We start from the raw sequence: 22,832 nt of genomic DNA, 5'->3' as shown, positions 1-22,832 counted from the left end.
ACGTGAGAGGGACCCTGTCATATATGGGGCAAAATGTTGCCAGCAGCAGTAAAATGAGGAGAGAAAATAGGAATGTGTGCTGTATTTTGATTCCAGGCCCTAAAACCTAAGAGGCAGTAACAGCACCAGCACCAGCAATCATACTGGGATGAGCACAGTGGACACAGTGGACTAGACGAAGCAAATATGGGGTTGCTGCAACCAGCCTGCCTGCCTAGCAGTCTTGGTTGGCACACCAATTTCCCCGGTCCTAGGGAAGGAAGAGGGGGCTGGCAGCGAGAGAGGGAGAGAGCAGCAGGCAGCTGGCACCACAGAGGGTGATGGGGAAGAAGGCTCACATGGGGCAGCAGAGATGGAAAAACCACAGCACAAGGGATCCTCATGGCCCTGCAAGACTGGGGTGCCAGCAGTCTCCTGGTCAACACTCAGCATGACTGTGAGAAAGGAGGACCCATGAGGAACTGCAGCACATAAAATCCCCCCCCCCCCAGGAAGTACCTGGAAGTGGAAAACTAAACACAGGGCCGTCTTAAGCATATCCGGCGCCGTGGTGCAAAGATCCCTCTGGCGCCCCCCCGGTAACTCCAAAACGGGGGCGGGGGGTGGAAAATGTCCTCTGCCTCCCCCACCACCCCGATCCCCGGTGTGGTGGCAGTGATCCAGCAGGAAAACGCGCTGGCGGACATGCTCTCCAGCGTCGGGGTGCCCGAGAAGGCAGCCCGGGAAGGCTGCACGCCGCCTTCCGCCAGGAAGCAGGAGGAGGACAACGACCGGAGCAGGGCCATCTTTACAGATGCAGAGGCTTGGGAGGGAAGCTGCCTCTGTGGGGATTGCTCTCCTCCTGCGGAGGCTTGGGAAGGAAGCTGCAGGCCCGCCAGTCATATAGGTGGCAGGGCGCAGCTGGTGGGCATGCAGGGAAAGGGCAGGCTGCTGGCAAAGCCGCGCAGCTCCCCCACTCACTAGGGTGCCCCTGAGAGGCGTGATGCACCACTAAGACCAATGGGAAAGACGGCTCTGACTAAGTAAGAGGACTCTATGTTAGAGTGGCCCCAGACACACAAGGTGCAGGGCGGTTGGCCAGTTTAGCCTGGGGTGGGGTGGGAGTGGGAGGCCGTCAGCCAGGCAGTTGAAGTTTCCAATGCCAAATGCACCGGACAACTGAGGCAGACCACTGGAAGCAGGCAGGCGGCAGGAGCCCAAGTGGCAGGCTCTGAATCAGATCTGATGAGCCACGAACAGCCACAGCAAACGGCCCAGGGAAACTGAAAACAACAACAACACATAGTGCATGCACAGAGAGTGCTGAGATTTTGGGCACAGTGGCAGGTACTCACCCCTGGCAGACAAGCGGGTGGGTCTGGGTGGCCAGCAGGAAGAGAAGAGGCGGCAGAGAAGGAGGTGACTCAGGCAGCAATGCAGGTAGGCAAGGAGGGAGGGGGAGGTTAGGCAAATAGCAGCCTTGGAGATGGAGATCTTTGTGGGGGTGGGGGCAGCCGGACAGGCATGCAGCACAGCTGGCTCTGCAGGCTGATTTCTCCAGTCCTGGAGACCGGAGGCAGGCAGCTGTGGTTGCCAACTTAGTCTGGCAGCAGAGGCATGCAGCTGGGCAGAGGTGTAAGGCTGTAGAGCCAGGAAGCAGTTGAGAAGAAATGATGGTGAGGCTGTCTGCTAGGGGTGGCACCCTTTACTTTTACCTCCAGGGCTTGTGGTAGGTGGGTCAGTGGGTAGTGAGGGAGGAGAAAGGGCTATTCAAAAGTCTTTTGACTCAAGGCCCTGTCCTTTAAGAAGAAGATCCATTGGAAGGGGGTGGTTGTGGGGCACACGGACTTCCTTGAGCCCAGACGAAGAGATAGCAAGGGAGTAGGAAGTCTGTGAGGCAGCTGGCCATAGCAGAAATAGAAGGCACATCACAATGATACCCAACATGGGGACAGGTAGGTAGCCATGCAGCAGCTGCCTCTGCAGGCCAAGCATTTTTTCCTGACCCCAGAGGTCCCTGAGACAGGCATGAAATGATATAACTGCCTGTGTTCTTCCCACCCATCCAAGAAAGCGACATTCCGAAGTACACTAGCCCTGAACGTGGAGGCTGCATTAAGCTACCAAAGCTAATAGCCCAATGCATCAGCTCCCCTATAGCACCCGGTCAGGGATGCCCAAGGGGCGCAGGGATGGTGGTGGCTCCAAGGCTGACTTTGATGCTTAAAGCCCAAATGGCCTAGGACCAAAATCTGCAAGGAGCAGACCCCCTTCTTCCATACTGACCTGCCTGCGCTTTAAACACAGGACCCACATACGGAACACCCTCCCCACTGAGGGACTGTTGCCCCCAACTCTTTGTGGTCTTAGGTGACTGGTACAGCCTAGACAGGCAGCATTGGATATGGACCGCTACTGGGGCAATTTACACAGGAGCAGGTAAGATGTTGCTTTGGCAGTAAGGGGCTATTCAGGTAACTTAGGCAGGCAGCCCCCCCCCACAACAGGAGCAGGCAGATGAACCAGCCTGACTGGGAGAGAACCGGTCTGGCTAGTGGTGCTTCTGCTGCTGCCAGCACCTCTGTCGGCACCATGGTGCTGCCAGACAGGTGCCTTGATTTATTATCATTTCATTCTGTGCTATGTTCAATGTGTGATGCTGCGATGTGCTTGCTCGTACAATGGTGGATGCACACATGCAAGATTCACCCAATACACATAACATACACAAGGCAAAGCTACAGTTAAGGTAGAAAACACACGGACAACGAACAGCCATTTTGCTTTTAAAACTACTACAAGGAAGGATGGGAAATGATGAATTAGGAAAGGACTGGAGAAGCTGCAAGGCTGGGTACTGGGCAAGAAGGGTAAGGGAGACTGGGTGGGAAAAGGCAGGGCCGTAAAGCAGCACTAACGGAAAGACAAGCTGCGGGAAGAACTGCTAAGAGACACGCACCACCCAGGAGAAAACATCTGTGCCCATGAAAACAGGTTCAGAATCGAAAACTAAGATAAGACTCAGACAACAATTATTATTTTAAAATAAGGAGGATGGGACTGAGAATGGGAAGGCTGGGAGCGAGCAAACACAGATTTAAAGGAAAACAAGACAAGGTGAATAATGGAACGAACCCACCAAAGAAACTGCCCACCAGCTCTTTCAAATGTTCTCTTTCTCTCTATATATAAATTGACAAAAGAGTTAAGCCAGCGGGGGGAAGGTCATGCTTTTGAGACTTGGCCATCCCTCCTCACAGGCACTGTGTTTGGAAGCAAGAGGGCCGTTTCAATAAGCAAAGCCCCCCTCCCTCTCCAAACATCTTCGCCCTGGATGTACAGGTACTAGCTGTCAATAAACAAAGTCCAGAACTCTCCTACCCCCCACCATCTCCACACCACGGCATTTTCCTTTTATGGTGCCTGCTTGACCTTACATTTCAGTTTTGGAAACATTTTGGCACCAGAAGCGGTTTAGTCATGCTGGACACATGACCTGGAAAGCTGTCTGCGGACAAACGCCGGCTCCCTTGGCCTGAAACAAGGTGAGCGCTGCAACCCCAGAGTCACCTTTGACTGGAACTAACCCTCCAGGGGTCCTTTACCATACCTTTTTAGTGTTCCCCTCCCACAATGCCCCCAGGTGTCGTTTCTTGCTGGTGAATACCCACTTGGGGACTGAGAATGTGGTCTAGTTCTTGTGAACGAAAAGGGAACAAGAAGACAAGCCCTCCCCTTCAGGGCCCACCCACCCTACCATTGGGCAAGGTGAGGCAGGTGCTGAAGACAGTCACTCCTCAGCCATTCCCTTCTGTTGGAGGAGAGAGCTGTAGATCTTTCACAGCGTGTATTGCTCCCCGCCCCATACCTGCTGCCTCTGTCCTATCATTAGTGTTGAATTAACATTCAGCTACCAGTCCAATCCATTTTGTCATTCGCCTCAGGCAGAGAAATGTCTTTGGTCAGTTCTACTTTCCTTCTGTTGGTATGGACCAGGGGTTGGGGACCAAGGGCCAAATGTAGCCCTCCAATCCTGTCTATCCTGGCCCTTGGGACTCTTCCCAGGCCACAATCCATATGGTCATCTTCTGGGCCCTCCTTGAGAGCTTTCAGCTGCCTGGAATGTGTCCTTGAACTATGGCAATGCTTCTTGGAAGCCTACATGGAAGATGAAGAGATGCTGACAGAATAGTCACCCACAAGCCACAAGCTTAGTTTGCTTGAGGCTTTGACCGGAGTACCATTTTGGAAATTCTCAGCCTCACAATAGTTTTTGATCATGGTGCCCTTTTGGAACAACTCAAAGGACTGGAAGTCAGAGGCTCTGCACAGTGGTTTAATGCCTGCCTGTGGGGTGGGAATCATCACCAGAAAGTACTACTACTACTAATTTTATTTATACCCTACCCATGCAACTACACAAGAATAAGGATGCTAGGTTGGTCATTGGAGCAGCCCAAATGGACCGTATCTTGCCAGCTGCAAAAGCTCTGCCCTGGCTGCCAGTGGGCTACTGAGCCCAATTCAGAGTGTTAGCACTAGCACAGAAAGCCCTACACGGCTTGGGACTCAAGTCCTTGAGGGAGTAGCTCTCCTGCATCTCCTCCATCTTGGGACTCTATGATCAGCAGTGGAGTTTTTAACTACTTTAAATATGTTTTTATCTTATCTTCAATTGTGTCACTTTAACACTTCAACGTTTGCCATCTTGGGCTCCCCTTTGGAAGGAAGAGTGGCATAGAAGTGTAATGAACTATTTTTTTTGGGCAGTGCAGCCTTTGCCATCCTGGTACCCAACAGTTGTTTTTGACTATGACTCCCATCAGGCCCAGCTGGCATGGTCATGATGGCTGAAGCTCATGGGAGTTGTAGTCCAACACATCTGAAGGTCTGCAGATTAGGGGAGGCTGTGGTACTTCGGGGAAGCAGAGAGGTGTTTATGATGGAAGGATCTAGAGGAAGGTCTGATGGCCTGCCCTTAGATAGATCAAACCTATTTAGCAAAATTGAAAGGGAACCACCCTCCCCTGATTTTTAGAACATTATAGCTGGAGTCACCCATGCTTCTGAGGAGAAATAACATGAATGGAGACAGAGTTGACTCCACCCCCAGCTATCAAGGTTACATTTGCCAAACTAAAATGCATCCAATTCTAAACATTTCCATTATTTCCAGAATGTATAGGCCCAATGGAGCCCCAATGTTCAGAAGAAGAACATTTACTTGACTTTGCAAAATATTTGAAATTTTAAAAGGGTACTTTGGGGCTCCAAATTAGGATTTCTAAGTCAGTATGTGCATTTCATGTATGTTAAGGGTGAGCAAAATATTATATACTAACTAGATTCCCCCCCCCGTATAGTATAGTATATCTATGTATTTTGTGGTATTGAGATTATAGAAAGTTTAGTGTCTGAAATATGCGTTTAATGTGCATTTTTAAACAAATTTATGGCAATTAAATATTTGGAGGAAAGGGTATCACATTTCAATTTGTAAAGATCTTTTTAAGTACTGTGTCATTAAAATGCTTTGCACAATGCAAAACTGTAACTGGAGAAACTAAGTTTATAAGTAAATATCAAATAGATTTTCTGTATTAAACTTTTAAAAGAAGAGGAGGAGGAGGAAGGAGTGTAGCAACTAGCAAGTGTGCACATGGCCCTCTCGTGGACTGAGGCATTTTAAAATAAAGATGGGACCCCCCCCCCACACTTTTGTTAAATATAGTATTTTCTCAGGTACATTGACTATATTAAGAGGAGGCCAGTTTGTTTTGAACGATAGCGTTCTGTGTGAGGATTGCAGACTCTAGACATGCGCCAGTGCACAGCGGGTGGCAGACATCACTCCTTCAAGAACAGGAGAAGCCCACCAGGCCTCCTCCTTCCCCCAACTGTTTGCAAAGGAAAGGTGAATCATTGCTGCAAGCATCTTTCTCTGCAGGCGATTGGGCGGGGCGGGTGGGCTGAATAACAATCTACATGATCCCCAGCAGAAAATGAGGCTTCCAGCATCTTAACTTTGCAAACAGCTGGGCGGTGGGAGGGGGGGGGGAGAGGACTAGCAAGGTTTTTCCCTTTTCCAAGGAAGCTGTCATATTCCTGGCTCCCAGAGTGTGTGTTCTCTGATTCTTGGGTAATGAGACAGTAGGCAGTGGAAGGCACAGCTTGGAAAAAGTTCAGCAGTAATTAAGTTCTTGCAACATCCCAGATGTGGTCACCCTGATAGGGTGTGGGAAAAACTGTGTGGCACAGCCCTTGTGCCACTTTCCAGAGGTAGTTGCGTGGGATGACTAATTCATCTGAGTGCAATGCTCCTTAAAACAGCTCGTCATGGACAAAATACTTTTGACGCAATGTTGACAGAAGTACGACCTACCCAGTTAAGACAGGAGATATTAGCTTCTTTTCAGATACTGATAACTCGCAACTTATGCACATTTAACTTGCCCGTATTGAGCTTTACACATTTGGCAATTAAAGAAAAATTAAAAAGGAAGGCCACCTGCCATTGCACCCAGTGTGTTTTGACTATATGCAATTTTGGCTTTATGTGCCGTCCCAGGAATGTAAACTATCGTACGTTGAAAATCACCTGTATACCCTTCTTGCACAACAAGTTTCACTCAAAGATAAATCAGGAAGTTTTTAATGTCTGGCATTTTATTATATTTTTATATGTGCTGGAAGCTGCCCAGAGTGACTGGGGTATAAGTAATAAAATTATTGTTATCCTTATTGTTATTACCTACCTAAGCAAGCAGTTGGCTGTTCTACATTTAGGAAGTCAGCACTTCTGACACAGACTGATCCCTTGTAGTGGTTGCTCAGTAATGGAAGCCACAGGTACAGTAACTTCCAAAACCAGCTGCATATAAAGTGAGCACTTGTCACCCAACACTCGCCACTGGTCTGACCTGGTAGGCCAGCTCTTAGTGTTTATCATTATACTGCTAAGGGCTGATATACCAGGGGAGGCCAGGGTTCTGTCTTGTCCTGTATTCTCTGCAGTAGCCAGGGTTGTGGGTTAGGTGTGCATTTATGCGCACATTTCTAAAATATGCTGCTTTGCCAAAGACCTAGTTGCAATGAAGAATACTAAAAATAAAATTTGCATATTACTAAACTTTAATATGGGACGCGGGTGGCGCTGTGGGTAAACCCTCAGTGCCTAGGACTTGCCGATCGTATGGTCGGCGGTTCGAATCCCCGTAGCGGGGTGAGCTTCCGTCGTTCGGTCCCAGCTCCTGCCCACATAGCAGTTCGAAAGCACTCTTAAGTGCAAGTAGATACATAGGGACCGCTTTATAGCGGGAAGGTAAACGGCGTTTCCGTGTGCTGCGCTGGTGTTGGCTCGCCAGATGCAGCTTTGTCACGCTGGCCACGTGACCCGGAAGTGTCTTCGGACGGCGCCAGCACACGGCCTCTAGAGCGAGATGAGCACACAACCCCAGAGTCGGACACGACTGGCCCGTACGGGCAGGGGTACCTTTACCTTTATCTTTAAGCTTTAATATAAGTGCTTTTAAAAAAAGAAAATAGGAAGTTGTAAGATGACAAAAATAAGAAGGATATCTGTTCTTTTCCTTTCCATTATATTAATTCTCCAGAACCAACACAGGGTATGACACATAATATACAGACAACCAAGATGAAAATTATTTCTCACCTATTATAGTTGGCCCTCCATTGGTTAATCAGTAGATTAATCAAGTGAAATTGTAGCTGACAGGTGTGCAACTCTAATATTGCTAAATGTTTGCAAAATCCTGTTTTTGCTCAAAAGTAATTCTTATTGTGTTAATCAGGATTTAGTCCTTAAAGGGTGTTTAAACTGGTTAAACCAATAAATTAAAAGCCTTTCCATCAATTGAAAATGTGCCTGCATTACACATTTGCAACTTTTTAATACAAATACTTACTCCACTCTCAAGTACAACATGCACCTGTCCCCACAAACAACTGCACCGCTACATAAAAAATACTTCCAGAAACAAACTGGATTATGATACATCCTTTGTTTTTCAGGGAGCAAGGCACAGCTGCCATTTATCCCAATCACCGACATCCTATTTAGACTTGTGTCCTCCACACCCACTTCCATGGCCTCAAAACAAAGTACATTCCTTTCTCAGAAAGGATCTTCAAACGCTATCTTGCTTACATTCAAACAAAGTCATTACCCAACTTCGGCTCAGCCTACCCAATAGCATGCCAAAGTGCAACCCAAACTCACTTCCTCCAAACAGTGTGCAGCGCATTGAAGTCACAACATACCATCTGCCTACCATCCTGTTTACCAGTCTCACTGACCCAGACTTCCTCCCACTCGTCATTCCTCCTCCTCCTCTAAATAACTCCACTAGCCATACATGATACGACACCAACTTCCCAGGCAATTATCGCAAAATAGAAAACAGGCAGTTATAATCCTTGTCATAGCAAACCTCATGTCAAATTAAACAGAGCCTGCCCTAACATATGTGAGAATTTTTTTGGTGTGTGGGAATTACCCCCTCCCCCAGCATTTCCTTAAAAACCAAAACCACACAACAGCTGAGTGGATAACAACACAAGGCTAGCCAATATTATGGATGGGGCAGGTACCACTAGGATGGGAGCAATGGAACACCCAATCTCAGTGACCATGGTCAGCAGCAGGACCAGATCATGACATTACCAAGGAGGCAGGTTTAGTCACTATCTGAAGGCTATCCCAGAAGGATACAGGTGTCAACAAGGGTGTCCTACATGACTTGAAGGTGCTGCTCTGCAGCGCCAGGTCAATGACCAAGAAAACCAGTGCCATCCATGACTTGATCATGGCTGGGGGAACTGACCACATGTAACAGAGACTTGGTTGGATGAAGCAGATGGGCCTGTTCTTGCTGCTGCTTGTCCACCATGTTTCTCTTACACACAGCAGCCCAGGTCATGTGGGTAGGGAGAGGTGAATGCAGTGGTTTCTAGGAAGCCTTCAGTTTTCATCAGGTGTCCTATTAAGGAGACCTAGTTCTCTGAGTGCATGTTCTAGAACAGTGTTAGAAATTAGCCAAGTGCTGGGCGCATTTTACAACTGGCAGGTCCAACAGTGACCATGTGGAGATCTCTGGATGCCAGGTTGGTGAATGGGAAGAGCAAAATGTCACTCAGATAAGGATCTGAAATAGTTTCCTTGGAGCTTGAATTTGTTTTATTCTGGATTGTTTTATTTGAGGTTTTAATGTGCTGTAAACCACTTTGAGATTTGTTCTTTAAAATATAAAATGCTATAGAAATGAAACTAACAACAGCAACAAATTCCAGTTGTGGTGGGGGAATGCCACCTAGACATTCCACTGTGGCGACTAACTTGGGTTTAAGGTGCCATTTGGCAATTAGATTATATATCTAATTACGTATCTAATTACATATCTAGATTTCCTGCCCACCTAGCAGTTCGAAATCACGTCAAAGTGCAAGTAGATAAATAGGTACCGCTCCGGCGGGAAAGTAAACGGCATTTCCATAAGCTGCTCTGGTTTGCCAGAAGCGGCTTGGTCATGCTGGCCACATGACCCGGAAAAACTGTCTGTGGACAAATGCTGGCTCCCTTGCTTATAGAGCGAGATAAGCGCGCAACCCCAAAGTCGTTCACGACTGGACCTAATGGTTAGGGGTACCTTTACCTGTATATTTCTGGATTATATAACACTAGTTCTGGAATTTGTATATATCTGGATTATATAACACTAGTTCTGGAATTTGGGCAATAGAGGCAGTACAGGATTCCTAATGGTGTACCAACCTCCCAAAGATCCCCTGCCTGTTGTTCTGGAGACCTTTAACCTGGTGGTCCTGGGGCAATGGTTTTCAACCAGTGTGTTCTGGCACCCTGGGGTGCCTTGAATGATGGTCATCAGGGGTGCTGCGACCTTGCACACCTGTTTATTGCAGCAGCCCTGGCTATAAGCTCGGCAGGCGAATGATGCCTCTGGGGCAGGGCGGGGGAGCAGCTCAGAGACCAGGTATGGCAGCAGCAGCTACGTGGAGGACTCCCAAGGAGAAGAGGAGAGGAGGATGAGGGGAGGTGTTTTAAAAAGGGTGAGAGGCGATCAGCTCTGCAGGCAAGGGGTGACATAACTGGGCTCCTTGGGCCCCACAGGGGTGCCACAGAAAGAATGTAGCTGGTCAAGGGAGTTTGAAAACCTCTGTCCTAGGGGATTTTAACCTCCATGCCAACTTGGCCATACAAGGGGCTGCTTGAGACATTGTGGAAAGCATGGCCTCCATGGGTCTGTCCTTGCATAAATCTGACCCTACTCAATAGTCATGGACACACCGTAGATTTGACATTTTCCTCTGTGGAAGTGGGTGATCTAACACTAAGTTCCAGTAGAACAAAAGAAGTGCCATGGTCAGATCACTTCCTGGTGCAACTAGACTTTTCTGTGACCCTTTCCTTTCCACAGGGAGGGGCGACAGATTTGAATGGCCCACCCCTGCCACAATGGATCCAAATGGCTTCCAGAAAGTGGTAGGGAATGAATTTTCCCAGGTTGATGGCCTCTCAGCTGATTCCCTGGTGGCCTGATGGAACGCAGAGTTAAACAGGGCTATCAACTGTCTGGCTCCAAAGTGCCCTCTCAATTGCATGGACCCCGGATGGCCTCAAGGTTTTCCCCAGGGCTGAGTCATCACTGAGAAGGCCAGAATGCTTGTGGCGAAAAACTCATTTCATATCAGACCAAACACGGGTGAGAGCTCAACGGGTGAGAGCCTACCTAGTGGCGATAGCAAAGAAAATTTATTCGCCACCTCTATTGCATCCACAGAAAACAGTTCCAGGAGACTCTTTCAGGTGTTTCAAAGTTTAACAGAACCACCTTCACTGTTGGGGTCTAATAAGGACTCCAAGATCTCCTGTAAAGGTTTTACTCAGATGGCATTCAACAGATTGAGGTTAAATCCTGCCAAGACAGAAGTACTGTTTCTGGGGGACACGGGGAGGGCAGGTGTGGGGGAGCCCCTGGTCCTCAAGAGGGTAACTGTGCCCCTAAAGTAGGGTTGCCATATTTTGATGAGCAGAAAAGAGGGCACATTTGCTGACCTCTACTTTTAACTATGGATCGCTATGACGACTCTACCCATGAAAAAGAGGCCATGTCCTGGAAAAAGAGGACATATGGCAACCCTACCCTGAAGGACCAGGTGAATAGCCTTGGTGTCATTTTGGACTCATAGCTGTCCATGGAGGCACAGGTTAATTCTGAGTCCAGGGCAGCTGTCTACCAGCTCCATCTGGTACGCCAGCTGAGACCCTACCTGCCTGCGCACTGTTTCACTAGAGGGGTACCTGCTCTGGTTATCTCCCGCTTGGACTACTACAATGCGCTCTATGTGGGGCTATCTTTGAAGGTGACTTGGAAATTACAACCAATCCAGGATGCAGCAGCTAGACTAGTGACTGGGAGTGGCTGCCAGGACCATATAACACTGGTCCTGAGAGACCTGCATTGGCTCCCAGTATGTTTCCGAGCACAATTCAAAGTGTTGGTGCTGACCTTTAAAGCCCTAAACGGTCTCGGCCAAGTATAGCTGAAGGAGTGTCTCCACACCCATCATCCAGCCTGGACACCGAGGACCAGCTCTGAGGGCCTCCCGGTAGTTCCCTCACTGCAAGAAGTGAAGATACAGGGAACCAGGCAGAGGGCCTTCTCGGTGGTGGTGCCCACCCTTTGGAATGTGCTCCCATCAGATGTAAAGGAGATAAACAACTATCTGACTTTGTGAAGATATCTGAATGCAACCCTGTATAGGAAAGTTTTTTTTAATGTGTGATGTTTTACTTTGGTTTGATAATTTGCTGGAAGACTCCCAGAGTGGCTGGGGCAACCCAGTCAAATGGGTGGGGTACAAATAATAGAATTATTACAGGACTAAATTGCAGGGCTGCCATACATTACCTAACAAAAAGGGTCCAGCACTGAACTATTTTGCAGGGCTGGTGTAACTTGTACTCTCTAAACCACAAGCCCAGCTCCTGAATAAAAACAATGGTGCTTACTGGTGCTTCTTCCCCATCACATTTATTTTTAAAAATAAACTGGGGGGTGGGGCATTAAGTAAGATCTGACTAAGGAAAATCATTAATCCTGCTGTCATTTTTTTCTTTGATTTTGGGTACAAACACTACTACCCAGTCACAGCTACTCTCAAATGCTGAATTTCTGGTTTTGCTCTTGCCCTTTGGGGCAGCAATCACTTCTTCACCAGCGAATGAACCAGGATGTTTTTCTCTCTAGTCTTTCTTCCTAAATATGAACCATTGCTCTGGCTTATTGTTGTTGCTGCTGTTGTTTTTCAGGAATAGTTGTTTTTGCTCTGGGTTGAAAATTGATGCCTGGACACCAGGTCAGGCACAATGGAAGAGTAGGTGTGGTACAAGTGTCTTGGGGACCAGGTCTACCCAGCTTGGTAGATTTGCTGCCCAGGCTTCACTGCCACTTACTCAACAGATCTAGTTTTGTACACTCATGCATGTACTTTGCACACACAAACCCTGGAAAAATGGCTGCAGTTGCCTTTGGGCAACGGAATGGGAAACAGTGGTGACTTATGGAGCACAAGTTACTGATCATTTGAACAGGATTTGTGCAGGAGAGTGCAGCAAGAGCAGTAGCAGAAACTTTATTGTTGGCTATCTATCGTTTTTGCTTTGTATTTATATACTTCAGCCTAGATTGGTTTTTTTGGTAATATTTAATTTATTGTTTGCTAAATTGTTGATTTTTGACATTTTATATATTTGCATTTCTTACATAGTCTATATATTTGTATTTCCAATGTCCTCTATTTGAATGTTTTCAGGGTTTACTGTAAGCTGCTTTGTGCACAGCTCAATGTGGGAAAGTGGCATATAAGTTAAATCAGTCAACCAATTTCCTGGTGAATTGTGTTCATTTGGGAGAGAATAGGGCTTCTTTGGGTAGAAGGGCACGGTATACATTTAATAAAATAAATAACTAGCCATTTAGGTTTTCCACATCAGACACCAAAATGCCTTGGATAAGGCATCACTGCTAATTAAACCCTTCTTAGCAGTCATAAGTGCTCTGGGTCTTTATCATGAGACTTTATTTAGAATTTGTACTCATTGCTGTCTTGGAACTACCCAAGATACCCAAATGGGAAGCAGCTAGTAATTGGTTTGATCTGTGGATGCAAACTTACAGATAATAATAATAATAATAATAATAATAATAATAATAATAATAATAGGCAAACTGAGAGCTACTTGTGATTTCTTTTTACATTTGAAAGGACCTCAGTGGGAGTTGTTGCCTAGCAACAGCCAGCAAAGACAGATTGTTCCTGTCCAGGTCTGAGCGGGATCCAGCTGCTCAGCCCCACTTCCCTGCCTCACTGGATTTGACAGGAGCTTTTGGATGGCATGATACCAGGGTAGAACCAGGAAGGAGCAGAAAATGCTGCGTGGATAAGGCTGCCTGCTGGACTTGAGAGGTGGGGAACGCTTCTCAGCCCAGGGGCCTCCTTCCCTTGCTCGGTCCCTCCTGCCCCCCAGATGAGAGCCAGCGTGGTGTAGTGGTTAAGAGCGGTAGACTCATAATCTGGTGAACCGGGTTCGCTTCCCTGCTCTTCCACATGCAGCTGCTGGGTGACCTTAGGCTAGTCACACTCTCAGCCTCACTCACCACACAGAGTGTTTGTTGTGGGGGAGGAAGGGAAAAGGAGAATGTTAGCTGCTTTGAGACTCCTTAGGGTAGTGATAAAGCAGGATATCAAATCCAAACTCTTCTTCTCTAGTCCTTCCTCCCAGTCCCTTTTGCCTGCTCCGTTTACTTTCTCCTGGTTAGCTGCCTCCCTATTCCTGCCCATTTCCTTTCACTAGACTCCTTTCCTTGCTAACCCTGCGTGACCCAGCACTTTCTCAGCCCAAACTTTTTTTCTGTTCTGTATCAGGAAGTTGACCAAGCATCAGGCATACACACACTCATACAACAACAAGGAGCTAAAGGTAAGCTGAAGGCAATATGTGCCATTGCTTGTTCTGCAGCAAAGCAGACCTCAATACTCCTTTCTTGGCTTTTAATTCCCTTCTCCTCAGCTACCTACTGTGCCCTGAAAAGATCCCAGAAATGACACACAGGATGAAACGGTGAAATCTGCTATGATTAAATGGGCACAAGATGTTGGACATAATATTATGTTTGCTGACTGGGAACAGTTATGGACCACTGGTATGAAGTTTACGGCATGTAATGCCTTAAGAGAGAATATTATGAAAATGATATACAGGTGGTACATGACCCCAGTCAAGCTTGCAAAAATCTATCATTTGCCCGATAACAAATGTTGGAAATGTAAAGAAATGGAAGGTACATTCTTTCACCTTTGGTGGACGTGCCCAAAGATTAAGGCTTTCTGGGAAATGATATATAATGAACTGAAAAAGGTATTTAAATATACCTTCCTGAAGAAACCAGAGGCCTTTCTCCTGGGCATGGTCGGCCAATTGGTGCCAAAGAAGGACAGAACTTTTTTTATGTATGCTACAACAGCAGCAAGAATACTCATTGCAAAGTATTGGAAGACACAATATTTACCCACTCTGGAAGAATGGCAGATGAAGGTGATCGACTACATGGAATTGGCAGAAATGACTGGCAGAATCCGAGACCAGGGAGAAGAGTTGGTGAAAGAAGACTGGAAGAAATTTAAAGACTATTTACAGAAATATTGTAAAATTAATGAATGTTAGAAGGATGTTGGATAGAAACTAAGGGGTTTCCAGCTGTAATGCTTTAGGAGATACGGAAAAAAAAAGGTTTATAAATGGGTAAAAGCTTAATGGTAAGGATTTGCTGAACTAACAAATTGAAGTGGAATACAAAGAAGGGAGGTATGAGGAGGTCTGGGGAAATAAGCGTAAGGAAGATATGGTGTGGAAAATTATTTGTTTTTTAACTGTTTTTATGTTGTATTTTGTTTCTTTTTATTTTTTTCATTGTTCTATTTTTTAAAAAAACTTTAATAAATATCTTTTGAAGGAAAAAAAAAAAGATCCCAGAAATGCCATCCTATATCCCACCTGCATCATCCACTAAACTAGGGCCCTTCAAATGTTGGACTCCAACTCCCATCAGCCCCAGGCAATCATAGCCAATGGTCATGGAAATGGAAATTGTAGTTCAAAAATATCTCGAGGGTCCATCACTACATGAAACACATATTGATAATCTTATGTCCTTGTTTTATTCCTTCCACCTAACTACCTGGCCTCTGCAATGTGTTGAGCTCTCAAACTGTGAATATTTAATTGTTTAATTGTTTGCAGTGCTTATGTGCTACCCGGTAGCAATGTTACCTGGGTGGTTTACAACAATCCAGCATTAAAATGTAACGACAAACCAGCAATAAACAACAAAAAGTAGCACAAAATGTTTCGTAGCAGCAGCAGCTAATAAAACAGTATAATAAGATTCACAGCATTGCTAAAAGTATGCTGCAAATGGGGATTATAAATGCACAGCTCAAAAAATATTTATGATTCCTGATCAAAATACGCAAGCTTTTGCTTTCCACCAGTTCACACATCATGGTAACCAAAACCCTGACTTAGCATAAATGCAAAAGCATGTGCATTCCCAGAGAGACCACAGCTGCTTTGCTCCTACTTGGGTCATCCTGCTGCATCACTGAGAGCTAAGCAATGGTTTGGTTTAGCATATCATCCGTACCTAGGTTCATGATATGTCTCCTAGAAAAAACCCCACGAGAAGTAAGCCATAAAACAAACCGTGGCTATAGCTCATCATTTGTCTGGAGTAAGGGAAACTATGAGCCCAGGTTCCAATGACACACTAAGCCTAACCATGGCTTAGCTCACAGTGGCACAGCAACAGGCACTGAGGAGCAGCAAAGCAGCAGCAATCTCCCCTGTAGGAAGGAACCCACATCGATTGCCTTAGCATACCGTGTGAACTGGGTCTGTACTGAGTTGCAACTGCACGGGGCTTTTGGACAATCTAGGAAATGGGTCAGCAACCTTCTTCAGCCGTAGGCCGGTCCACCGTCCCTCAGACCATGTGGTGGGCTAGACTACATTTTGGAAAAAATAATAATGAACAAATTCCTTTGCCCCACAAATAACCCAGAGATGCATTTTAAATAAAAGGACACATTCTACTCATGTAAAAACAAGCTGATTCCCAGACCATCCATGGGCCAGATTGTGAAGGCAATTGGGCCACATCTGGCCCCTGGGCCTTAGGTTGCCTACCGCTGATCTAGGAGCAATAGGAAACATTTGGAGTATTCTAAGTGTTTTCTGCTTGGCTTTTATCTACTTGGATATAATCCTAATTTCATTTAGTTATAACTTCATTAGGGTCTTACATATGTAAAGATACTAAGCAAGATCATGTATGTGGAGATTAAGGCTGTGGTTTTATGGACAACTATTTGGAAAGAAGTCCCACTGAACAAAGTAGGGCTTACAGTCTGGTCCTATGCATGTTTCTGAAGAACTGTTCAGAATTTTCCAGAAATAAGGCACTGAAGGCACTAGGCAATTTTTAAAAAATGCTATTATGGCAACTAGTTGGTATACATACATTTGGGGAAGAATTGAATTCAACAAAGCATTTTTTTTTTTAAAAGAATCACGAAAATACACAAAGCCAATTAAAAATCAGAATAAAATACACAAAACCAATTAAAAATCAGAATAAAATACACAAAACCAATTAAAAAAGCAGAACAGAAACCAGAATAGAGCAAAGCAAATGCCCTTAGAAACAACAGTCAAAATAAATACAGCACAGAGATAGCCCTACATATTGGGAGGGGTGGGGGTTGTAGCTGCAATGGAACAGGACCCCCTCCATAGGGAAGCCAACCTTGCCCCCCTCCCCACCCAGGATAAGCTTTGAAGCAGGCCCTACTATTAGATCTTTATTGCTGCGGATGTTTGATTTCAATCCACCTTGTAGTGAAAGGTCTGGACTCTGCCCCTCAGATAGGATGGGGTGGTTGTCTGTAAACTAGAGAGATTATATCCTTATATCCTGATGGGCAGTAAAAAGGGAGGGGGCAGTGGTGCGGGCGAGGAAAGCCAAAATGTGGGAGGGATTTGCGAGAGGATAAAGTGGAAGGAGGCATGCTACAATACAGTACAGGGCAACGTTTTGCGACATGTATCACCCAGAAAATACTTTGTGCTTAGTACCCAGTATAGGCCAATGCAATGGAAGGAACCCTGTTGAAACGAAGAGCTCCGCTTCTAAACATTTAACAAAACCCAAGAAAGCAGAGAGCCGAGCAATTCCTGAACTGCATTTCAGTCATCTAATGATGCAGCCAACATGGTAGGCCTGCAATAGGGAGCAGAAAAAGGAACTCATACTACTGCCAATTCAATTCAGAGCCTAGCAACAGCAGAAATGTGGAAATAGGATAGCCAAGCCTTCCTTAAAGTCCATCGCATTAGGACTTCATGGGATAAAAATGAAATAATTGCATTTCCTAACGTAATTACCTGTGCAATCTGACCAGATGCAGGCAAAGGAAGATAGCTGACTCTGGGCATTGAGAAGTTCCCAAAGGAACTTGCCAGTGGATTGTAACCATGCTTCATTACTAAAATAAAGTCACCATTTTGCATTTCCACCTCAAGCACCATATGTTGAGCCACACCTGGCTAACGAATGGTCAAGGCTGCAGTGTGAGTTGTCACAGCCTCTTGCCCACGGATTCTGCACCGCATTTGCCCTTGAGAAATTCATGGTTGATTACTTCATACATGTGCATACCCAGTAGAAGCAAGCACATCCATACATTCCTCTCTATCCATGTCCCTGTACAATATGAGCATGCATGTGCATTATGAGCTTAAGCCCTTGCAGCATTCCTGCAGAATGATGCTCAACACACCCCAGCTCAACACCAACCTTCAGCACATCGACTATTCATCGTCTCACAATAGTGCATTTCTTATTATTTTTGTGCGATCTTAGAGAAGCCACATTTCATCCAGGAGAAGAAAAAAACAACAGAACAAGCCAAAGCTCTTGCCTAACAAATCCAGCTCCACCACTTCGTTAGGCTCCTTCTGCAACGCTTCTAAGCCAGAGTCAGGGTCAGAGCTTTAACCTTGTCGAGCTGCTTGCCTAGTCTAGTCGGTGCTGGATTTGTGCACAAGCAAAATAAACTGCAGTTTGGGGCCTCAGATTATGAGAGGCCTCTAAGTAAAAAACAAACAAACTAAACTAACCTAAATTTGGAGTTTTGCATAATTGGTTAATGAAGGAAATAGGAAAACAAACTCATTCTGATATGATGAAATATACTCAACGGCTACACAATAATTTGTCATGTTGTGTTTATATATCTATTCAGAAATAACAAGAATATTCTTTTAATATATGCTAATAAATCATATGGTATTTTCATAAGCAAGCAGGCTTATTGCAAGACGTGCAAGATTGTTAAGTTTTTAGTTGCATCCGAGCCTATGCATCGGCATGTATACAAATACAATAGTTCATTATTTCTATTTTCATTGTCCTTCTTGTTAGAATAATACAGCCTGGGTAACGCTCAGGGGCCTCTTAAAGCTGCCATAGCTTAGGGCCTCAGCATGTCTTAATCCAGCTCTGAGTCCAGAGGCCGCCAACAGGGTGTTGGCCGCCAACGCCAGGTATTCTGGAAGACCACTCCCATCCCTGGGGCTGAGGATTATGGCTTTGGCCCATGATCCATGATCCATGACCTAGTCTTTTGCCCTGTAGGTTCCACTGATTTGTTGCAACCCAGAGTTTTGGCCAAAGGCCTATGCTGGCTGAGATGCTTTCAAATCCCCAAAGAAAGCACCTGTTATCTACACCTGGCTTTGTTAGACCAATTTTTCCTTCCTCTTACAACTGGCTTAGCAAGACCATTCTCCAACTCATTTAGGTGTAAACACATTACCATATACAAAACTATTCAGCAGGGCTTAGGCCTCCTGGCTCCTATTTGGAAGCATGTTCTGCCTATAGGGATACAGTGGTGGTGGTCTTTTGTAGCATTTGATTCTGGGAAACACATAGATAACAGATCTGCCTTAAGGCAACTCAGAAAGCAATAAAGATTTCTTTAGAAGTCGAGTCCTAGAACCCCTTGGGGTCACCAGCAAGCTGGCAATGGCAGTTAACTCATAACTTCCCTATCAAAATATCAAACCCCTCTACCTTACTAGAAGATGCTATAGGATGAAAGCCATACACTGAAAGCACTGCGCACAGGAAACATCCCAGAATAAAAGCTCTCCGGCCAGCAGAACACACACTCAGGAACACCAGGAAGCACAAATGAGAATTGGGACTTGGGGTCGAAATCAGATTGTGCTGTGCACAACGATACAAAACCCTTAAAACAGCAGCTACCTAAGTAGTGATGACAGCTAAAAAGGCATAAACTTATTCTCTGGTCTCAAATATTGTGTTGGAAGGAATGCTTGGATGTTGCTGCAGGTTTTTTTTATATAAGAAATAATCATTGGTTGGGTAACACATAAGAAACATTCAGTACTAGCGCTGGGAAAATGAGAGGTCCCCAGATGCTGGACTAGAAACTTACAGTAACCACAAACGGGAAGAGGAAAATAGAGCATGATTCATAGTTAGCATCTGCATACAAGGCTGCACATAACTAGCTGTAAAGGGGACTCCGCCTCACCCCACCCTTCCAGCCCCTCAAAGAGGTCGGGTTAAGAGCGAATAGCAACAAGTAATCCGGCAACAATACAGTAAATGGCTTTTTGCACAATCAAATCCATACAGCCCCTCTCGCAGGGCGCACCTAACACATCCCTCACTCCTAGGAACATCCTCATAGGATACACACGCATCACATGCCCCTCCTCCATAGGAAGGTACATGCACCGCCACCGCCACATCTTTCCAGCCTGCCTCACCCCCCGGGATACCCAGGGGCGCCTCTTTTCTGTGCACCTTCCACATCTCCCCCTCTTCTACCAATCATACTTAATCTGTGCACACACACACCCCAATTCACCGACGACATGCTACGGACGCGAGTTCTCACCAAAAGCGCACGCCAGCGCTGAAACCCGGGTCTCCACCAGCCTTGCCCGCCCACTTCCTTTACATGCCCAACACCTGAAGTTCACATCAGACCTGTCCGCTCTTGCATGCACACGCACCCATTCGCCTTCCTCCTCTTTCGTGCGTATTCCCCAGCCTTCCGTTGGGCTGCCTTCTGCTCCTTCTCCAAGCACTCCTCGGGGTCTCTCTCCAAAGGAGGCGCATCTACGCCCGAACCCGCTGCGCGGCAGCACCCTTTCCCGTGCAGACGCTCCTCCAGACCCCAACCCCGGAACAGAAATGCCCCGGACAGAGCGCGCGGGGAGGGGGGGGGACCTGGCAAGGGCGAGAATGCAACGCACTTTTCACCCGGGGAAGAGGAGGCGCGCTTGCCGCCTCGGCCATCCGCGCGCAGGAGCGAAGCACGAGCGCCAGCCAGGGCAGCTGCCAGCCTCGCCCGCCCGCGCCCCCCCCGCCGCACCAGCAAAACACGCGCAGTCCGAAAAGGCGCTTGCAGGGATGCCACGTCCCCGGAGCCCGCACACAGGCAGGGCATTCCGGGGCAGGGGCAGGAGTCGGGGCGGGGCGGGGGGGGCACACGAGCGAAGCGGAGTTCTCCCCCCCCCCACGCCCAACAAGTGGCAGGAGGCGAGGGTGCTTGGGTCCTGGCAGGAGCCCGACTACTTGCCCCCCTTTCTGATCCGGGAGGGGGCGCACACAGCGCATCGGGGTGCAGCCATCGGGGGGAAGCCAGGCGTCGCCCACAAACGCCTCCCTGTCGTCGTCGTCTCCCCCGCTGCTTCTCGCCTGTCACGGGAGGGGGGGTAGCAATGTGCGCGGAGCCCTCACTGCCCCCCCCCCGGGAACTGCTTCCGATTTCGGGGGCGCTCCCGTCTCCGCAGATTGGAAAAGATTCATTGAGACCCCGATCCGTGAAAAAATAGGGTGCCGAAATGGAGGGGCGCGGGAGGAGAGAATGAATCGAATTGGCTCCGGGAGGGAGAGCAGCAACGGAGGCGCCGCAGCTCGCGGGGGGGGGGGGGCGCGCGAAGCAGCTGGATGCGGCGAGAGGAAGAAGGACCCGGCGCAGGACCGCAGGCGAGTCGCCTGCCGGCTGGAGCAAAAACTTGACCCCCACAAGCTGCCTACCAAGTATCCCCATCCTCGCCCCTCCACCCACCCCTCGCCCGTCCGTCTTCGGGGAGCTGCGCGGCTGCTCGCCCGCCTCTGCCCCCGCCACCCGCAGCCTCCAGCGGGCGCCTGCCTTGCTCGCTTCCCTCCAGCCCGGCGCCCGCATTCCGACACAGCCGCGAGCCGAGCGCGGTCCTCCGCCGCGGGGTCCGCCCTGGCCGCTTCCCGGCTGCCCGCCCGCCCGCTCGCCGTGCCGCGCTCCCTTACTTCGCGGCGCCCGGGGCTTCCTCCTCGCTCGCCGCTCCTCGCCGGGCATCTTCGCCTCCCGTCGCCTGCCCGCTGCTCTCCGCAGCAAATCCGCCAGCAGCCGGGCTCTCCGAGCCCCCCGCGCCGTCGCGCTCTGCTCCAAATCCGCGCCGCTCCGTTCAGTCCCTTCCACCCGAAGGAAGCCCTCCCTCCTGCCCGCCTGCCCCGCTCGCCCGTGCCACGAGCCCAGCCAAGCAGCCGCTGCTGCCGGGGCGCGCGCCGAGCCGGGCTGTGTCCGAGCCGGAGCTGCTCTCTCGGTGTGTGTGAGGAGGAAGTGCAGGGGAAGCGCAGCCCAGGGATTGCATCGCCCCCCCCCCGCTCCTCGCGCGCGCGCGCGCCGCCGCCTCCCTCTCCGCGCTCGCTCCCTCCCGGCTGGCCTCCTCCTCCTCGCCGTCGTCCTCGCTGCCCGGGGAGAGGGAGGCGGAGCTCCGGCGCCTTGGCAGAGCCGGTGCCCAAGCCAAGCTCCGCGCGGAGGTGGCCGCAGCGCCAGCGACCCAGCCAGCCTCGCGTACCTTAGCCGAGCCCAGCCGCGCGCTCGCTCGCCTCCGAGGAAGGGGACCAGCCCTCCCCGAGCGCCTCCGGGAGCATCATCGCGACCCGCGCGCCGCCCGGCTCCTCGGCCACTGACTTGCCTGCTTGGGGGGAAGCGATGGGCAGCCCCGCGCTGCCCGGGGAACTCGCCGCCAGATGCCCGCCCGCCCCGCGGATTTGCAGCCCGTCGCTGCAGCCGCGAGGTCGCGCGCTGGCGCCCGGCAGCAGGAGGCGTCCCACTCGCGGCGGCGGCCACGGCCACTAGGGGCGCGCGAGGCCTGCTCCCCACGAGGCGCCGACGAGGCCTGCGCGCCCGCCTGCCTGCCTGCCCTGCTGGCCGGAGCCGCTTGGAGCGCCGCGCCGCCTGCCCGCCGTTCGCTCTCCCCGCGTGACTCCCGCTGACCTTGCCCCCGCCAGCCCTGCCGCCCGCGCGCCCTCCTCCTCCTCCTCCTCCCCCGCTGTCCTCGCGGCCGGTTCCGGTGAGTCACCCGCGCGTCGCCGGCTGCACCTGCCGGGGGAGGAGGGAGCGAGCTGGGACTGCGCACCTGCCCAGCCGCCCGCCCTTCCCCCTCGCCGCCACTGCAGCAACCCCGAGGGGGCTGGCCAGTGCCATTCCCCTGCCCCTCGGGGATCGCGCGGCGGAGCTGCCCTCGGGATCCGTCTCTGGAGAGCCGCTTCCGAGCAGGCGGCGACCCTCCCGCAGGCCCTTTGAGGCGGGCGGGCGATGGGCTTGCAGGGAGAACTCCGGGCTGGCGAGGCCAAGATGGTTGCCAGCTGCCCCGGCATCCAGGGCGG

General features: G+C 49.2%; 1 protein-coding gene across 3 annotated transcripts in view; it reads right to left on the bottom strand.

The window, feature by feature from the left end:
- PCDH1 (protocadherin 1) overlaps positions 1-21,745 on the bottom strand; it is an 88,690-nt gene extending 66,945 nt beyond the window's left edge. The window contains exon 1 of one of the 3 annotated variants that reach the window (XM_081206177.1): positions 21,468-21,745. In XM_081206177.1, the coding sequence (XP_081062303.1) occupies positions 21,468-21,516 (49 nt within the window). In that variant the 5' untranslated portion in view covers positions 21,517-21,745. Of the gene's footprint in view, positions 1-20,431; positions 20,490-21,467 lie in introns of those variants that run through there. The other 2 variants (XM_081206179.1, XM_081206178.1) reach the window with 2 other exon arrangements.
- Between the last annotated feature and the right edge of the window lie 1,087 nt (positions 21,746-22,832).

The sequence above is a fragment of the Podarcis bocagei genome (genome assembly GCF_964188305.1).
Source record: "Podarcis bocagei genome assembly, chromosome: 8".
NCBI lineage: Eukaryota > Metazoa > Chordata > Lepidosauria > Squamata > Lacertidae > Podarcis > Podarcis bocagei.
Note: the sequence above shows the minus strand (reverse complement) of the source record. Positions and strands in the feature narration are given on the sequence as shown.